Source organism: Varroa jacobsoni, unplaced genomic scaffold (assembly GCF_002532875.2).
Source record: "Varroa jacobsoni isolate VJ856 unplaced genomic scaffold, vjacob_1.0 scaffold_269, whole genome shotgun sequence".
In the NCBI taxonomy this organism is placed as follows: domain Eukaryota; kingdom Metazoa; phylum Arthropoda; class Arachnida; order Mesostigmata; family Varroidae; genus Varroa; species Varroa jacobsoni.
Genome location: NW_019213171.1, coordinates 127,312 through 144,876, shown reverse-complemented (window position 1 = coordinate 144,876; position 17,565 = coordinate 127,312). Strand labels below are relative to the sequence as shown.

The 17,565-nt window shown below is 41.8% G+C and overlaps 1 protein-coding gene across 8 annotated transcripts in view; it reads right to left on the bottom strand.

Annotated features, from left to right (window-relative positions):
* Nucleotides 1-1,859: 1,859 nt before the first annotated feature.
* The window catches only part of LOC111258839 (uncharacterized), a 107,389-nt gene continuing 91,683 nt past the window's right edge, over nucleotides 1,860-17,565 (bottom strand). For 6 of the 8 annotated variants that reach the window (XR_002679225.2, XR_002679224.2, XR_015310308.1 and 3 more), the window contains one exon: nucleotides 6,150-6,807. Coding sequence is in view for 1 of the 8 variants with exons in the window: in XM_086967610.1 (XP_086823736.1) it covers nucleotides 6,655-6,807 (153 nt within the window). In the remaining 7 variants the exon portion in view is untranslated. Of the gene's footprint in view, nucleotides 2,188-6,149; nucleotides 6,808-17,565 lie in introns of those variants that run through there. The other 2 variants (XR_015310307.1, XR_002679222.2) reach the window with 1 other exon arrangement.

Sequence of the window (17,565 nt, the reverse complement as noted above, 5' to 3'; positions counted from 1 at the left end):
CATAGCCCATCAAAGTCACCTTACAAATGAAAAGTACATCTAGTGAAAATCCTAATTTTCTCTGAGTGTAGTTTGCACCGCCGACTCTGTCTAATATGCCTCAACGTGGAAAATGTCGTTGGTGCATCAAAACAGAATGGGACAAAATTTTCCGACACTGTAAAATGTCTCTGTCTAAAGCGCGTCATCAATTAAACTTATGCCGGTCATGATACTTGACAGCTGTCGAAACGGGACCGCTTCCATTTCGGTTCAAGTGACCAATCGAACTGGCCCTCCGTAAATTATGCATTTTTACTGTAAGCGTTAGTACGTTAAATTTAAGCCGATTTGAGCTGTTGGTAACTACAGTATTCGGAAATTCTCTGTTATATGTTTATATGCATATTATTTTGATAGGTATCGAAGCCACGTGTCCTCACTCTATCTTTGTAAATACACGTATTTTCCTATGAAGCGATATAGAAAATGGCCGTTTTCCCTTCTAGCCCGTTGAGCATAGAGTCGATGCATTTGGTTACCAACGGAAGCGGTATTTAGGACTGGTAGGATGCACAAGAAATCGCTAGATCTGTGGGCCTGTAGAGCAATATCAACAACAGCCAGTTCTTCCCCACCAACTACCATTCCTTGCTTGTTTACCTACTTCCCGCCTTCTATCCTAAAGAATGATCCAAAAACGCTCAGCGAGTTCTTGGAAACTTCTTCAAGATCGAAAGAAGCCGCAAGTGGCAGATCCACCGGACAGACGACGTCGACCAACAGTTGGTACTGCTGGACAAACGGCCAGCAAGATTACCATGAACGTCAAAAGGCTGGGACATTGGGGTATTCTCTTCCATTAAACCAGGTCCAAATAACCTGTCATAGGCCAATCTTCGTCTTTAATTCAAGTCATACTGGCAGTTTGCTGCACTCACATTCGGTTACTAATACTCCCATTAGTGGTTTAGTGAGCTGCCGGGAATGACGTCGGCGTCGTCCTGCCATGCTGACACCGTTTCTTCTTCGTCGCTTGGATTGGCTTGTCCCTAGAGGTATCTGCGGCTAGAAACGAAGATGGAAGAGTATGTAGTAATTATCAGGGCTTTTAATACGATACTTAGAACGTTTGATCCAAAAGCTCTGAAATATTCAAACTATCGTACAACAAGGTATCGCGGTCTCATCTTCATCATGAAAAAGCAATATCTGGCATTTATTTTTCAGTCGGATAATTCATATAGAAAATAAGTAAAATATCTTTGAAGGAAAGAAAGCGTTTGACAAGGGATGCAGTTTCTCTGTAAATACTACGTAAAACGGCACAGCTATATTTGGTCTATAAGATGAAGAGTTCAGGATGTGCTCAATCAAGGTGATGCAAACTTATTAATTCAACCCAATCCATTCGAGCTAGTAGTATAAATGTTGTTCATAATAGCCATACTAATAAAGAAAACGAAAAATGGTACGTAATAAAAACATCTTGAACAGATCATTTGTATATTTACTGCTATATGTGTGTCTCGCTTCGATGTAATTTAATTGCCTAATAGTCGAAACAGAAAGTCGTTGAAGTATGTTTAACTGGACAACGACCCCACCTTTGTAACTGGAACTAATAGGAGGCAAATCTTTAGCTCAGTTGCACAATCAGCCTTTCATTCGTGTTAGACTTTGCTAATTTCGTACTCGTCACTTAACCCTTACTAATTATCATTCCTAATGATTTTACGACCCTTAAGTTTCCCGGGGGAAATAAGTTAACTCATCGTTTCTTTCACTCTTCACGACCTTTCTGTATTGATCAGACTTTCATATAGCTAGCAAGAGTCGTTGCAATTACATCGGCTTTTCTACATAAATATTGGCATATATTAAAACTGCGTTCTCTTTGGCATTGGTTTCGTGATCAGGATTGCAGAACGCTATGAAGCTTGTTTATTGAACCACCATAGTGCATCCGTGTGTATTGCCAGCGGATTAACTAGGAGAAACTGTCCATAGGGTCGACTTCATTTAGTATATAATTTCTTTGTACTTCGAGCTCGAAAACTGTCGCACGAGTTCAAAAATCCCTGGAAACAGCCCATCCTTAGATATAAAGCATCGATTCACATGTACAAATGTGTGCTTCAGCCTGTTTTCTGATATCAAACATCGGACATGTTCACACGTCTCTACCTCCACGGCATTAGTAAGCCTCTGTAATGATAAATTAAATTATTCGATTAAGCAATTATAATCATAATAATAATTATAATATTAGTATAATTCAATAGATTTTTACAGCTATTATCGTTTCCTATTAAAACTTTTTTATGGATTCTAGCTCACGTTTCGCTTTCTTCCTACAAAGCAGAATCTACCACCGTTGAAACGTCACCGAAGGAAGAACTTTTTTGATGTAATCGTTTTTCTAGGTAGATGGCTTTTTTAATTCCTTCAGTTACTTCGAGTAACATGGGCCGCATCAGATTGTCGTCTTTTAAAAACTAAAATAAATTCAAAGCCAAAAAAAAAGTATCCTAACATTGTTGACATACGTTTATTCAGACCTGAGATAAACGTTTTGAAGATGAGTAAAATTTTTGCAAAAATTTACTTTTTTTTTTATACATACATATGTCCACATAGGTAAGCTTCAACGGTTAGTCTGTTTAAGACTTTTTACGCATTTTTACAGTCTTAATTTTGCAGCGGTTGGCCTGCTATCCGCCCGAAATTTAATTTCTCTCTAATTCTTTTACGTAGCGTATTTAATATATATAATTTTGCTAAAGCTACTAAGAGCTACATATGGTTATGTGCAAATGTAGTATGCAGTAACTTAACAACGGTATAAATAAGCTGTGAAATTTATGAGTTGACTCGACGTGACAGCTGTCGTCGTTGCCGTACCGATGAGCGTCGGAGACCTTAGTAGCGTACGCGTATATACGCCCAGTCACGGAATAAATCCCCCTACATATGACAATTATTCTGTTCGAATTCGTTTTGTCAGAAATCGCGTTCTGGCGTATTGGATCCTTCATCATTGTTCAGCCAGCGATCAAAAATCTAACTGCAGTATCCTGTGGAAGCCGCTGTACATCCACAAATGGAACTGTCTGTGTGCATAGATTTTCCTACCCGAATATGCTTCTCGTGTCTGCTAGCCGACGTGTTTTTTTGAAAAGAGATGTGGCCGTTCGTAGGCAATGTAGGAGTTGAGCCATCCCTAATTCCTGCCATCGCTCCGCTGATGCCATTGCTTTTGCTTGACCCACACAGGACATCCAGAAAAGAAAAAAGCTATATACAAAGGGAGTTTTTGTCGCTTCATGAATCTGGGCCTGTATTCGTATGTGTGTGCGTGTTCACGATACAGCGTATACGAATGAAGCGTAATGGCCCGACAGGGGCAAACGGTTGATGGCAGCAAATCAATGGTAAAAACAGCATGGCCAACGGCAACAACAATAATAGTGAGTACATACACATTAACCGGCCGGTAAGTTAAGACCGGAAACGTATAACGGCATGTCATCTGAGCGATACTACTCTGCCAATAGGCCCTTCAAATTAGATTTTAATCCCATTGTGGTAAAACTGCATTTTGTAACTACGTACTTGCAACCCGTTACGCCTGGCTAGATTCGGGTCGTAGTTGTCTCGTCTGAAAATTTGTGTGAGTCCATCCGTCCGTCTGTAAGCACGTATCTACGGGAGTGTGTTTAAGCGTATCCGTCGGCAAAGTAGTGAATGCATAAAAAAAAATTACTCGACCCTGTAATGCTTTCAATTACAGTAGACTACCGATTGCGGCCATGCTACAATATTTGATAATCGTATCCTATGAAGGGACCAGCGCTTCGCACAACAACAGCGAAACGTATGCCCTCGTGACTGGCAGTGTCGTACCATCGAAGGAAACCTACCACTTCATTTGTTCCTGCTCTCATCTTCGTTGCCTTCATGATACTCTCGACCTACCGCGCTGTTCAAGTCGAGCATACAGTTCGTCAACTTGGTCAAAGTTAAAATTCGATATCATTTACGTGTTACTCACGCTTCGTTTCTGGGTAGATGATAAAGTCGCGGAAGCTACAGCAGCGTAAATTTTCGATTATTTTTTGAAGCCTCCGCCATTGTTGTGAAGTTGTCGGTTATTTAGCCATACAATCGCACAGTCTCTAATAGTCGGCAGCGTTTCCGCTATTTTGAGGAATCAGAAGGGAATTGAAGAGGCCACCTGCTATGATTGTCAGTAGTCGGACTAGCCAAAGTCGTTATATATTCTTTTATGCTGCAAGCTGCCAAAATCAATTCAGTTTCCCTCTAATACTGACAGTACGATAGATGGTGCTGTGGCTGGGAGAATGGTACCAGCAATCCGTCGGGGATACATGTCAACGAGGCAGACAGGTAACAAGAATCAAGTCGGGATCTTTTGGGTTGTTATTGGCGTTATAGGTCAAAAGTGCTTGCACGTATTCTCTTTGAGGACGCCACGGTCTGTATTAGCTAGCTGAGAGAGACCAGTGAAATATAATCATAATACAGAAATGCATTACCACCGTCACTGGAAGGGATTTATAGAGAAAAGCAAAATGGGGGGGGGGGGGGGGGGGAAGCGAATATTGAGAAGGAGCTCAGCTTTCATTGTACGTGGACAGAATGCATAGGCATATCTTTAAAGGCACATTCGAGACTCAGCACAGACACAAACACAAGGTTCTTCACGGATTTTGTCGGATTCGATTTGAAGGACTGCGCCATTATCTCTTTGATTTACAACATCTGTCCTACCCTTTTTGGCATCGCACACGAAATTGCCAACCCTGCAATGTCCCGTTACCTTTTCTACTAAGAGCCATCACTTTCTGACCATTCGATACTATCGAGTGTGACCAGCACCGACGATAATAATAAACAGGTTTAACATGTAGATGAAAAGCTTAATTGCCTCTACATCTGTATATACAGGGCCTAACGCAGTTTAATTGTAATACCGCTTAAGAAATACGTGAGTGCCGCCCAATTATTATGTGTGACGCACTTCCTGGCCGTGCTTCCAATTGTAAAGTAGCGGATCTTATCCAAAGAAGGATAGAAATACAGTCACATTTGACAACATCGTCACTGAAAGTGTGCATAAAAGGAATTTATTATTCGAACTGTAAAAATAGCCAGAAATGTATGCAGCAGACGCCGTTTTAGAATATTCTTTTTCGTTCGCTGGAATTCTTATTGTATTTTGCCAAAAATGAGCCTGCTTTTCAGCATTGAGCATCCAGACCATCATTGGCGACCATCATATCAGTCTTCTCGATGTTTAGAGAGTAGCGCTTACACGCAAATAAGTGTCAGTTACAACTCGTTACCTCGAATTTCACGTAACGTAGATCTAATAGCCGGAATACATCTGTCTTAAGGCTACGATCTTCAACGTATCAGAACCACACAGCGCCGTTTCTACTCCGCGCAGAAAACACTGGAATTGCACTTACGCTTTCTGATTTAAGAGCGAATTTACTGTCCGATATCAGAAACGGAGCCTTATATTCATGGAGCCAAAATTGCAGCTCTATCGTAGTGTAACAAACTCATATATATATATATATATGTGAAACAGAAAATATGGCCGCTGAATAGTGCCTTCATCTAATAGTAATTATAGTAAATGTACTCACATAGTATTTTTTTCAGACTGGTTGATATGAATAGCACGAATGGTTAGGCACTCTGCTCCCGTAGTCTATCCTAAATGGAACTTGTGTTTTTCAGTTGTCATTATTGAGCTATACGAAAAGACTTTAGATTTAGCGTAGATTAGCCTTTAGACGTAACTGTCGCTTGCTGTTATATACAAAGTATGAAACCTAAATTGGGATGTTTTCTTATGCCTTGTTTTTTATATCGTATATACCTGTTGGTAGAATTTTTTTAATGTACCAGAAATATCATCTGACTATTAGATCACAGTTTCAATTAGAGATCTAAACTTTGCATTGGCCATTTTCAAAATGTTCCCTTTTTAATAATTCCCTTTTATCCTCTTCAACTTTTCGATAAATAACTGCGCAATGTCTTCTTCTCCGTTACGAGCAGCATAAAAAACAGGCAATAAAGTAGATCGTGGATTACAAACGAAAAGTAATTAGTATTATTAAAGGATTCGTCCATAACGAAGAGATTAGGTAATAGTTTATTCTCGTTCAAACTGCGAAAGACGTGCATTGTTTTCCTCTGTGACGAATTTGTTTTGTTCTAGAAAGAATAGGCTCAGGATAGCAAGAGTGGCGGATGAACGCATTCCCGCTGTGACAAAAAGCCCGCCAAAGTTTGTCTTAGTTCAGATGCGATACGCTATATAGTTCCACGCAAAGGAAGCGTCTAAGGAGAAAAATAACTCACAAGTCAGTGGTGAATGTCCTTCATAATTCCTACTAACTGATCGTGTTAGCTTGCACGTCTCGTTCAACCATGTTAGACTAAGTGCCATTTCGTGTACGTAGTTACATTAGCAGCCGCAGCAATGGTACTCTCGTGTATCAATACAACGGATTCTTAAACTTGCTCTGTTTCTTTTTCCCACTGACGTTTTCACCCATTGTGCTGGCCGCAACGATACGTACATAATATAGAAAAAGACAGAAAGAAAGAGATAGATTTACGCCATTTTGCAAGCTAATCGATCAACAAGTTCCGCCGTGTACGCACTACATGTGTACTGTAAAAATTTGGGCATGTCGTGTCCGTATGCGTTGCTGCGTTCCTGCCTACTTGTGCCCTTGAGAGGATTTTCGTGGATGTCAGTGGACGCGAGCGCACGTCCATATGCTAAAAAAAAAAAAAAAAATCTGATCAGTTTCAACTGGGTTATAATAAAATACGAGTCATACTACCTATAGTTTTAGAGTATAACATATGGCATGAAGCGGGCTGAATGATAACATTGTACACACAAAGCATCACCGCGGCTACGGTTACTCCTATCGGAATGATGAACACCAGCGTGTGTCTATTCATGTATAAGCGTAATGGCCGCTGGCCGTATCCGTCCCTGTTCATATATGGACCGTTCCTAACTCGTTTGTGTTTGTGACCTCGAACTAACGCGTGTGACTGGATAGCAGACTGACCCATACAACATTAGATGTTATATATATATTATAGATAGGCAGATACACAAACAGACAAAAAAAGGCGAAGACACAGACAAATAGATAACAGGCGACACCTGAATACAATTAATTCAACTGCGATTCCGCACTGAGCGCACGAACAATAGTAACAACAATAACAGAAGCAGCAGAACGGAATATCAGATGTTACCACAACCCTACCGCAGCTGCTAATATCATACGCAGCTGACTCGGGTACACAGATCAGAGCTTTATTTCGTAAACAGGTAAGTAAGCCAACAGGCTAACCGGCGTTAAGCAGACGGACACCTGAACAGCTACAGAGCTCTAATGATGGCAGGAGCCGTCGCAAACGTTACTGCCGAATGTCCTACAACAACCGAGTTAAGAGGGTTAAACATTGCTGTGATTCCCAGAAAGAATAGGCATCACCAGTTGGTACCTGACAATTTTGCCGCCAGTGGGCATAAGTCCGTTGGCTTGTTTGTCCAATAAAGCGGCCACCTGGGCTTCTACCGCGCGCGCAGACTACGACGCCCGCCCGACGTCTGCCCGCTGCCACGTAAATTATATGATCGTCATTAACATATTAATGAGTTGTCGCCTATAGTGAGTGAATTCTGTATAGAATAGTTAATGTGGCTGCGTTTGTAGCAACGCGTCGGCTCACCAGTCAGTCAGTGGGGTGACTATCTATCTCTGTACATGTTTGGTTCTGGGCTTACTTGCCACCGATGGTCAAACTGCTGGTGTTGTTTATGCTGATGGTTGTACTGGAAAGCTGGCAGGCCGTGCTTCCTGCAGCGTAAGTAGCGTCGCCTCTATTGAAAACGCCAGAGCATACGGCCAAGACGCAAGAGAAATGACATGGACGCACAAGCCATAATCCTTCCCAATATTGTGATTACGCCTGATTCTAGTTAACCTCCTCTTAATTAATTGCTGCGGCTAGAGCTAAAAGGAGTGCAGGGGGGAGTAAGGCTGGGGGATGTTGAACAGATCAGAAAAGGTAGAGTCGATAATGTGAATAGTACTTTTAAGGTATTTATTATAATTCGGTGTTCCTTAGAACATAAATACGCAGCTTTATAGATGGAGCAGTGATGGAAGCGGCAATAGACACTTCGATTCGTAAGGCGTATAGCACACCAGAAATTCATGTAACAAGATTTTCTGGTAGATTGTCCGTTCTACCGTATCTGTACGTCTATTAGCCCTATTCACAATCTTGGTACAAAATAAAGTACACTATCTTATGAAAATCTAAGGTCTTCGCGTTTCTACGCCTATAGTTGTTCCGCCGAAGAACATGTTACAACTTGTCAAAAAATAGATACATAATCTCCGCATAAATACGATATATCTGTTACACAAAACACTTGATAGATATCGAGTTGTCAACCCTAAGGTAGCGCGCATTGGCTGTGCAAGGTAAAATCTCTTGTCACGAAACGCATACATTGGCATACTTGTACTCATTATAAGCGCTCAATATATATATATATAACAGACACCTCACAAAGTTTTTTGAATTGGAAAAAAGGATGAGTTATTAGAAAATAATTACTCTACGTACTATACTCGTCCAGAACAAGAAAGTCAGCGCCATATTTGGTAACAGATGACCACTTAAAACCAAAGCGTTTCGTTGAAATGTACGCGTAACAGAAAGCTGTTACAATATCAATTCAATATTTACTATGGCTGGAAGTATATGCACGTATCCAAAACGAATTAGGTTATTTGCTAACTAGAAATTATAACGCTTTTTAATTTAGCCTAGGCCATGCACACGTAACAAACGTACGCTTAGTTGGTAACGGATTTAATTTTAGAAACACGTTGTGGTCTAGGTTCGAAATCTAATGTCATGTGGAGTGCCTAGATACGCTGACCGACTCCATTACCCTCTGAAAACTCTTCTGTGCTTCTTCGACTCTTCTAATACTTAAACATGATTGTTACAGACCGAATAAATCAGGAAATATATAAGTGTTCTTCTTTGGGGCACCGTAATTCTGTGTGATGTTGATTGTTAAGTTAGTAGTGAACCGACGAAAACTGAAAACAGTATGAGGTTAAGCCTCTGAGGTATTTCGGCTGCCGTAAGAAATATAAGTGAGAAAGGAATATGGTGGATTGTGCAGCGTTCGATGATTGCCTCCACCGACTTTAAGTGCTGTCTTTGACTAAGTAAAAGCAGGTTCTAACCTTCAGGAGAAAGGTCCGCGTTAAGCAAGAGCATTCAAAAAGCAAACAAATTTGCTTGTTTGAGGATTAAACAGCTGTTTGAAAACATTCATCGTTATGATGATGATGACGACGTTATCTTTCAGGTGTTTCATGAAATGTTATTAATACAAGGATATCTTGTAGATACCTTCTTTTTCAGGCTTTAGGCTACACTGTTATAAAGCATTTTGAATGAATCGTCTATTCTTTGTCTAGTATATTCGGGTTGTTGGGTCAACATGGTCCACATGGGTTTTGATACAGAATATTTTGTATTGGAGAGCAAACTGGCACGGATCACAAAATAGAATGCTGGAAAATTATTTATATCCATTTATATTCTATGTTATCATATATTTATGTCTGTGTCTACTTCTTTTGGGGAGTTCAAGCTTTATACGATACTAGTGCTTTCCACTATACGTTTGCATGTTATATATAACGTTAGACATTACCCAGGTTAGTGTCTGTTGCCTAACAATTTCTTTACCGAGCACGATCCATGAAATTACTCATTAACTCAACGACGTGAGTGTTATATATAAAGGATGCTACAAACGCATGTGGGAAACGAGAAATATTGCCGTGCGCGTTGTTCAACACCGGCGTCCCCAGGGGTGCCTCTGCGTCCCCTCCCGGAGAGCTTTGTACCCACGAAGCTTTTCGCCAACGGCCAACTGCACATCGGCCGACTACCAATTGAAGTGGAAAACCTTTCGTATAATATAATAGTTTGTTTTAACAATCGAAACCCCCTGAACGGGCGTATCGAAGATAAACTACAAAGACATTTTGAAAGTGCTTTTGCCTGTATCCTGCTGGCGTGTAGGTCAGCACTAGGTTGGCGGCCTTCACACTTTCGTTTACTCGTAGTCTTATAGCATTGCTTAAGGACAATAAAGCGTATCAAAAACTGTAAATTTAGAACAGATATAGTAGAATAAAAAGGCGTACAGCGCTGTCCTCTTCCTTCTGCCGGCGCCGACCTTTGTATACATTGCACGTCAAACTTAGCGGAGCCTGGCGAGAACGATACTTCGTTTACGAACAATGCCAGCAGCTGTTCGGAAGATGGACACGTGCACACTCGCATATCTATCCTCGGCATTAAACTTGAAGAGTCGAGCGTAGCGTCCGCATTTAGGTCCGCGTTGAAGTTTTCGCTGTGACGACCGGATGGACGAGTGAACGAGGAGAAAGGGCAAGTGAGATCTGGAGGGGCGGCGAGAATTTCGTGTCAAACATACCCATCATGAACGCACATACACGAAACTAAGGCTGTGTTCAACTCACAACCATGAATTTTTAGTAAGCTCTAACCTTACTTCATATAGTAAAGGTAACCAAGTTTATATCGTCGATCTACCGCAGTACAGCATACACAATTAGGGAGCTCGCTCGTAATAGAAGAGGCTAAAAACGCAGGCCTCTGGTGCTCTTCCTAAAAACTATATGGTCGAAGACGACAGCACTTTAATGACTGGATGGAAAAGAATGTCGTGTGTCAGCCCAAAGGTAACGCTAACCACAATTCCCTACAATAGAATAATGTAACAGAGTAGAAATTAATTACATATTCAACATTACGAAGACAGATTTCAAAGCTGAGCTGGCACATGTTGTGCTAGACTCTTGCCACGCAAATATCGCTCGAATTAGCCCATCGCTTATGACAGGAACTAATCCTCAATATGTAATATTATGGGGAGGAAATGTAAGGCACTTCCAAATACTCGCACACTCACTGAATTAAAAGCAAAACATAACTGACGCTGAAATGGGCATATTATGGAGGGCGGTTGCGCCCTTCGCATCATGTATATGATTTAATTGGATCTGAAAATCGCTCGTTTCCATATAAAGGATGCCCTATTGATTTAGAAAAGTTTCCACTTTAATTAAATAATGGTACTGTTCTTGGCATATCAGCATCGATGACAACAACGACAAGCAAATTGCATTAAGAACCTCTAACTTGTACCGGACGCAGAAAACCTTGATGTGCACCCTTTAAACCTGCCCTGTTTTTGTTATGGAGGACTCAAATAGGTACACTTTGTTTCAACACTACGCTCGCCATGTCCTCGTTTGATGCATTCTAGCCCTTCTAACATCTTCGCTTCTCGCAGCCCTGTACTCTTGTTGCATCAGATTGCAACCTCCCTCCTTCTTTGTTAGGCAAGATGATGGTACGTCCCGCTGATGTCGGTAAAGCGATGATTGCGCCTCTTCTATCTATCCTGCAGCTATAGTTGTGGTTGAGTGGTGCGCTTCTAGGCCCATCCTTGGCTCAACATTTAAGAAAGCGTGAGTGGCGACCCGTGTTTTGTCTGTCCTTCGCTAAGACTTAAGCCAAAGAAGGAAGGCCTTTATTAGATTACTTATTAGCGAACGGTTCGACACCGTTTACTTTCTGCTGCGCTTCTTGAATTGCGTTGTGTTGGCCTAGGAAGATCCTTCCCGGGAGACGTTTGCCAGTTAGCCGAGGCGCTACTGTGCGTTACGTTGAGTGAGCAATATTAAATTGTAAGTTAGAAAACTTCAATCTCAGTCCTAATGTCTTCTTAATTTCAAAAAGTTTCAAGATTGATTTCCTTCGCTGATGCTTATTTTACCCTGCGCAATCAAGATTCCATTTATTATCCTTTGAGCTGCAGCTGCTGCTAGCCGTTGGACGTATAATTGTAATTGAGCATTTGCATGGGGATCAACGTCGGAAAAGGGCGGGCAGGCGTTTCATGCAAGATCCATTGGGGCTGTGGATGCGCTCAGAATGAAAGGCTGGTAAAAGAAAAGATCTAGTGAAAGAAATACTAAAGCAGCAGCTTATAAACACTGTCAAAGTTTACTGGTTGTATTTCCTTCCGTTTTGGTCGAACATGTTTCGAGAGTTGACTAAAAATAAATAGGTCATTTAAAAAATCCATTAATGTTAAAGAAAAAGCTATCTGGCAGCGAGGACTTGGGCCTACCCTTTCTTTTTTCTAAAAATTATTTCTCTGCTCAGTTTAGCATCAAAGCTTCCACAGTCGTTATAGCAATGAATGAGGTGAAACAATTTCTGGCTAGGCCAAATGCAATATAAAATTACCGGTTTTTGATAGTATTTCATAATCTATTTTGTCCCACTAGATCTATAATGCATCAGACCTCACTTTACTTCAAACGGTAAACATTTTTACTGGACAAATTCATCAAGATTAAGTCCTCCGTCGCAGACTTGATGTATTAAACCTATGCGCGATGTGCGTATGTTAGCGGGTGGTTTGAATTCACATTCGATTGAGCTTTTTCTTTCCCTTTGAGTACCGGCAGCGTTAGCACAGACCCTTACTGTTAGGTAGTATGTGTTTGCATGCTATTGTGAGCAGCTACTTACCTTAGGTTATAGATTAGTACATAAACGAAAACTTTACTATTACCCCTTTACTATACCAAACTAAGGTTCTTTCGGGGACGGCAATGTACCTGCCCCCGCTTCCTTTTGTTTTCATTCTTTCTAACTCGAGCCATCGTATGCTCCCTCGTTGTAAGTAGCCCCATTTACATCTGTACCCTTCTCAGCCTGCATGCAAAGGGGACGAACGATTGCCCCCGCCCTATATCCGCTTGTAACAACTCTTGCTGTCCTCCAAACAACTATATGGATAGGGGATCGTCACAATGCACATTCTAGCTTAGTTTGTGACCGGCACACGGATTTACTGCGACGCGATGTGCGGTTACAGCTGCCCGCCACCAACACCAGTAGTAGTAGTAGTCGTACTACTGACAATAGTAGAAAAGGCAACACCGAAAGTAGGAGCAGCTGTGTAGTAAGCGAATGTGCTGATCAGTGGTTGGGTGTACAAGATAGGCATTCGGTAGAAGGGACTTGACACCGCCCAAGCTGTCTTATCCTGTCAAAGCTTGGCGGTCCTCAATATAAGTCGGAGCCGGCCAGCCTGTTTCATATTAGGGCATAAGTTGCAGGAGGTTATAGTGATGTTGTGCTGCATTGGTGCGCACTACTTACATCTCTGGCTAGCCAAATGTAGCTAGAACATTGGAAAGTGGGTCACAGCAAATATAACACACTAGTGCTGCCATCGGCTCCGCTTGAAATTGTGGTGTTTATACATATGCACTGCTCGTTTTTGTCAAACAGACAGACTGAATCGCCGACCACTTCCGACTGGCCAGGGATAACTGATCTATCGGAAAAACGCCGTATGCCCCGTGTCTGACTTCGTGGTCCTTTTAGCTCTCACTGGCCGCTCCAGCTGGCCTCGCTCTCGTCTCTCCTTAAGCTGAATCTTGTTAACAAATAAAAAAGGACAAAGACCAGAGGGACGAGATAGCCACTACTGTCTTCACTCAAAAGGTTGTGACACGAAGGGTTCGTTCTGACACCAAACGGCTCGACGTTTGTCGGTTACCTAGTACGACACGACGATTTTGCCGAGCATCAGCAAAGTTCTCGGTGCTTGATTGTATCCAGTGTGCGGCTGGGCGAATATAACTGTTTTGCCCCCACAGTAGGATGCAGATTGCTCTTCAGGCAGCAGCATATAGTTCGGACTTAGTGAGGCAAGCGGGCCAAACGAGCTCGTTGAAGGCTAGTGACATTTGGCCGTTCTATATAATGCGAGCTTTAAATTGCCCGCTTCTCTGCAATCTTGTAGCAAATGGGTTTGGATGTAGAAAACGGCCTCAACGGAGCGGAGTTGGGGTCTTGTGGGGAGAGTAAGTAAACTAGGCGACTAGCTGCTCTTGCCTTTCGAGTTGAACTCTACGCGTATAAAAGTGCCAAATTCACGGCAATAAAATCCGGATAGGAAACAGTGTCTTGTGCCAAAATTAGCTGCACAGAGGACGTCGGAAACTGTAAGAGTCGCATCTAAATATGCTGATCATCATACATCTGGAACCCATGCTCTCAGAAAGAAAGAGAGAGAGATCTATTGGGAATTAGTTGTTATAATTATGTGTTTAAAGGTATTAGGATACGACAAGTTCTATACTCGTAGCTATGTATTGACATAGAAGATGTTGCGCTATACCTAGAAATTGTACTGGTGTTCATTTCAGTTTTTTTATAAAGATTCGCTTTTACTGGTAATGATATCATCGTGTGTATAATTAATAATTTAGACCTTTTCTGGGTTTAGTGGTAAATGCAATTATTTAAAAATGGCTCGAGTAGAATGGTATTACAAACTTTCTATTTGAACATTATAATTATATAAACTTGTTTTTAAGACAAGTTAATTTATATCAATAATGGACAAAATGGAAAGAGGCATACATAATATAGTAACATGCGCAAATTTCGATGATTTTAATGCTTGTTCGTTTTCAACTTATAAGGAATATGCATACTGTAGACATGCTACATGCATGGCTACATCAGGGTATAAAATTTTGCAGCCCACCCAAATGTTAAATGGATGTTGCTACCTTCCATGATTCTACTTTGTCGGAGCTACGAGCTATGGACGAGCCACATAAGTTACACAAACGAGATGTCATGCACTTTGTAAGTTGCTATGCCTTCAGTAAAGGAAAACATAGGCGTGCTAAACTTTCGTCTACCTGATTTCTCCTGGACGTCTCATCATTTAGGAAAGTACTTAGTCAGTCTGATCTTGGAATTCAACTGCCTTTTGGTTTCAGTTTACCGCTGTCTGCCTTCTTGTAGCCAGATGCTCCCATGAAACGACATAGCTCTAGATAAACACACTTCAGTGAAGTTACGGGATAGATGTTAAATAAGTTACCTATGTTTTGAAAGTTCTGACCCGGCCTCAGCTCCCCTTTCGTGTTAGTTGTCCGATGTAGAAGGCTATCTGAGTTTCTGATGACTAGTCAATATTTACCGAAAGCCATTGTGACCATGACACTAACTATATTCGATGTCGAAATCAATTTGCCGTAAAAATACGTTTTCATTATTTGTGCATGGGACGATCAGTGCCCTGAACAAACGAAGCTGATTGTTGCAAGGATCCTGTTCTAAGGACTTCGAGGTGCCACCTAACATTTAGAGAGCATGACTCTGGCCAACAGTCGACATTTTGGGAGAGGATGGAGAAACATTTTAAGGCGGGAGCCCGCACCAGGGTAGATCGGCTGTTCGAAAATGTAGAAACATTCTACTCTGTGATATGACAAACTGATGGACTATGTTACCTCAGACTATCGCCGAAAGTGAACAGAGAAATAGAGGTCCGACAGCTGCATATACTCACCGCACAATTTTTTTACATATGCGAGCTGGTGACTAAGGGGCAGGATGCAACGATTAGGTGGAGAGAATGTCTGGCATAGAATAGACGTGACGAAGTATGATGACTCTATCTTACGCCATGTGATGTTTGCAATGGTCATGATATATATCGCAATATATGCAATGTGGATTACATGAATTTTAAGCTTTGTTCGCGTCCTTTATATAAAATAGAGTATTTGCAGATCTTATTTCATTGTGAATTTTCGCCTGTTTTTAGATGCCTGCACGCACTAAGGTCCAACGCTACTGTATGCGGTCATGTCCGCCATATCGAGGAAACGATATGAGATGTCTACAGCTAATACACTACAACGAGGGGTTTGTGCACTCACGAACACGGATAACGTCGAGAACGATAGAGCCAACTAGAAAAAACAAAAAAAGTAAGAACATTTAAATTAAACTGAAATAAATCCATTGTTAACTTCTCGATCGTCGTCGTCCACAGTATAAGCATTAGCACTCGTTCCGATTCACTGGCCATCGGACCCCGTCTCTCAAAGGCGAAGTGGCTAGGCCGGGTGAACTCGCGCTATCGTAATCCTTTCGATAGACGAGATCATATCATCTCATCATTGCTGTTGATGATTATTCTTTGGCCGTTTCTGTCCGCTTTGCATCAACGGAACAAGCAAATCGATCTTTTCGTTATCCCACACGTTCTGCCTATGGCATTGTGCCGTTTCACTTTACCTCCCCACCTAGTGTCCTTCCCGAGAAACTGCTTCCTCCCTTAGGAGGATCAAACACTCGTTCTCGTCCGTGAAACGAAGCCAATATTATCATCTGTCTTTCCGTCCCGCTTTTTTGGAACTCCGACTGTCTAAATTTTATAGAGTTGGCCCTCACGGCATCGTTCCGCATCGTCTATACAATCTCATAAGCAGGAGTTATCAGCGTACCGACGTTCCGTGTTGCTCGTGCCTGCTTTCCGAATGTGTGTTGTCGTTCACTGTCGCAAATTGAACTGTGTTTGTCGCAGCTCTGTTGTGAAGCGGTGACGGTGACGGCTCTTACCATTAGGCGACCATTGTTCTGCGTGACCAAATAAATGAAAAGTTGTCCGAGGGCTTCCAAACCGATATTCCCTTGAAATCAGCTAGCGAATGAAATCGTTAGGCAAGTCCGTCGACTTGTTCGTTCTTGTCATCGTCGCCCACGTTCTGTTTGTTGCTGCTCTATCTTGATGTTGTCGTGTTCCATCTATAGCCTTCCTAACGTCGTCACTTTTAAAGTCCGTTAACCGCTTCCAAGAGCCGATCCCTACTTGTGCTCCTTGACCTTTGTTTTATCTCTTAATCCCTCTTGGCATGAAATCTTAGTACATTGCCATTACCTTTCTTGGTATTAACATATCTTACGAGGCTGTTCTCTTTGCTAGTTCATTGTTTTTTTTTTTTTACAACGGTGTCTTTGTGCGGAATTTACCAATGATTCCGTCTAGTTTGCTTTTTTCGTGCAAAGCCATCTTACGTCGGCATTTTCAACGATCATACCTGCAAATGTTACTGAAGCCTCTTCTGCTAAGACTTGCAGCTCCAATCTAGTTATGTTCAGCAATCGTCCGACTAACGCAACGGCGAAACGTTACGATGGCAATACGATGTGGCGCGCAGACGTGCGTATGTACAACAAACAGTACTTGTCTCATTTCGATAGCTATCGTTTTGAACCTTGCAGGGCACATAGCTTCACCTTATCCCTGAAAAAAAAACTTAGATTGGCCTTAGGAGGAAATGTTCAGGTGTGCAAGAACTCCTGTACATGTAGTCTGCACGGGCAGGACAGCCCAGACAGCCAACTACAGCGATGCTAAAGTCGACATCAGTGGGACGCTTTTTTTCTGTCAGGGCTCTAAACAGACACACGCGCTTACTTACCGACAGGGTTTTAACCTGTGACGGCTACGTGGGTGTGCTATACTTCATCCGTTCATTCCGCAAAAGAAGC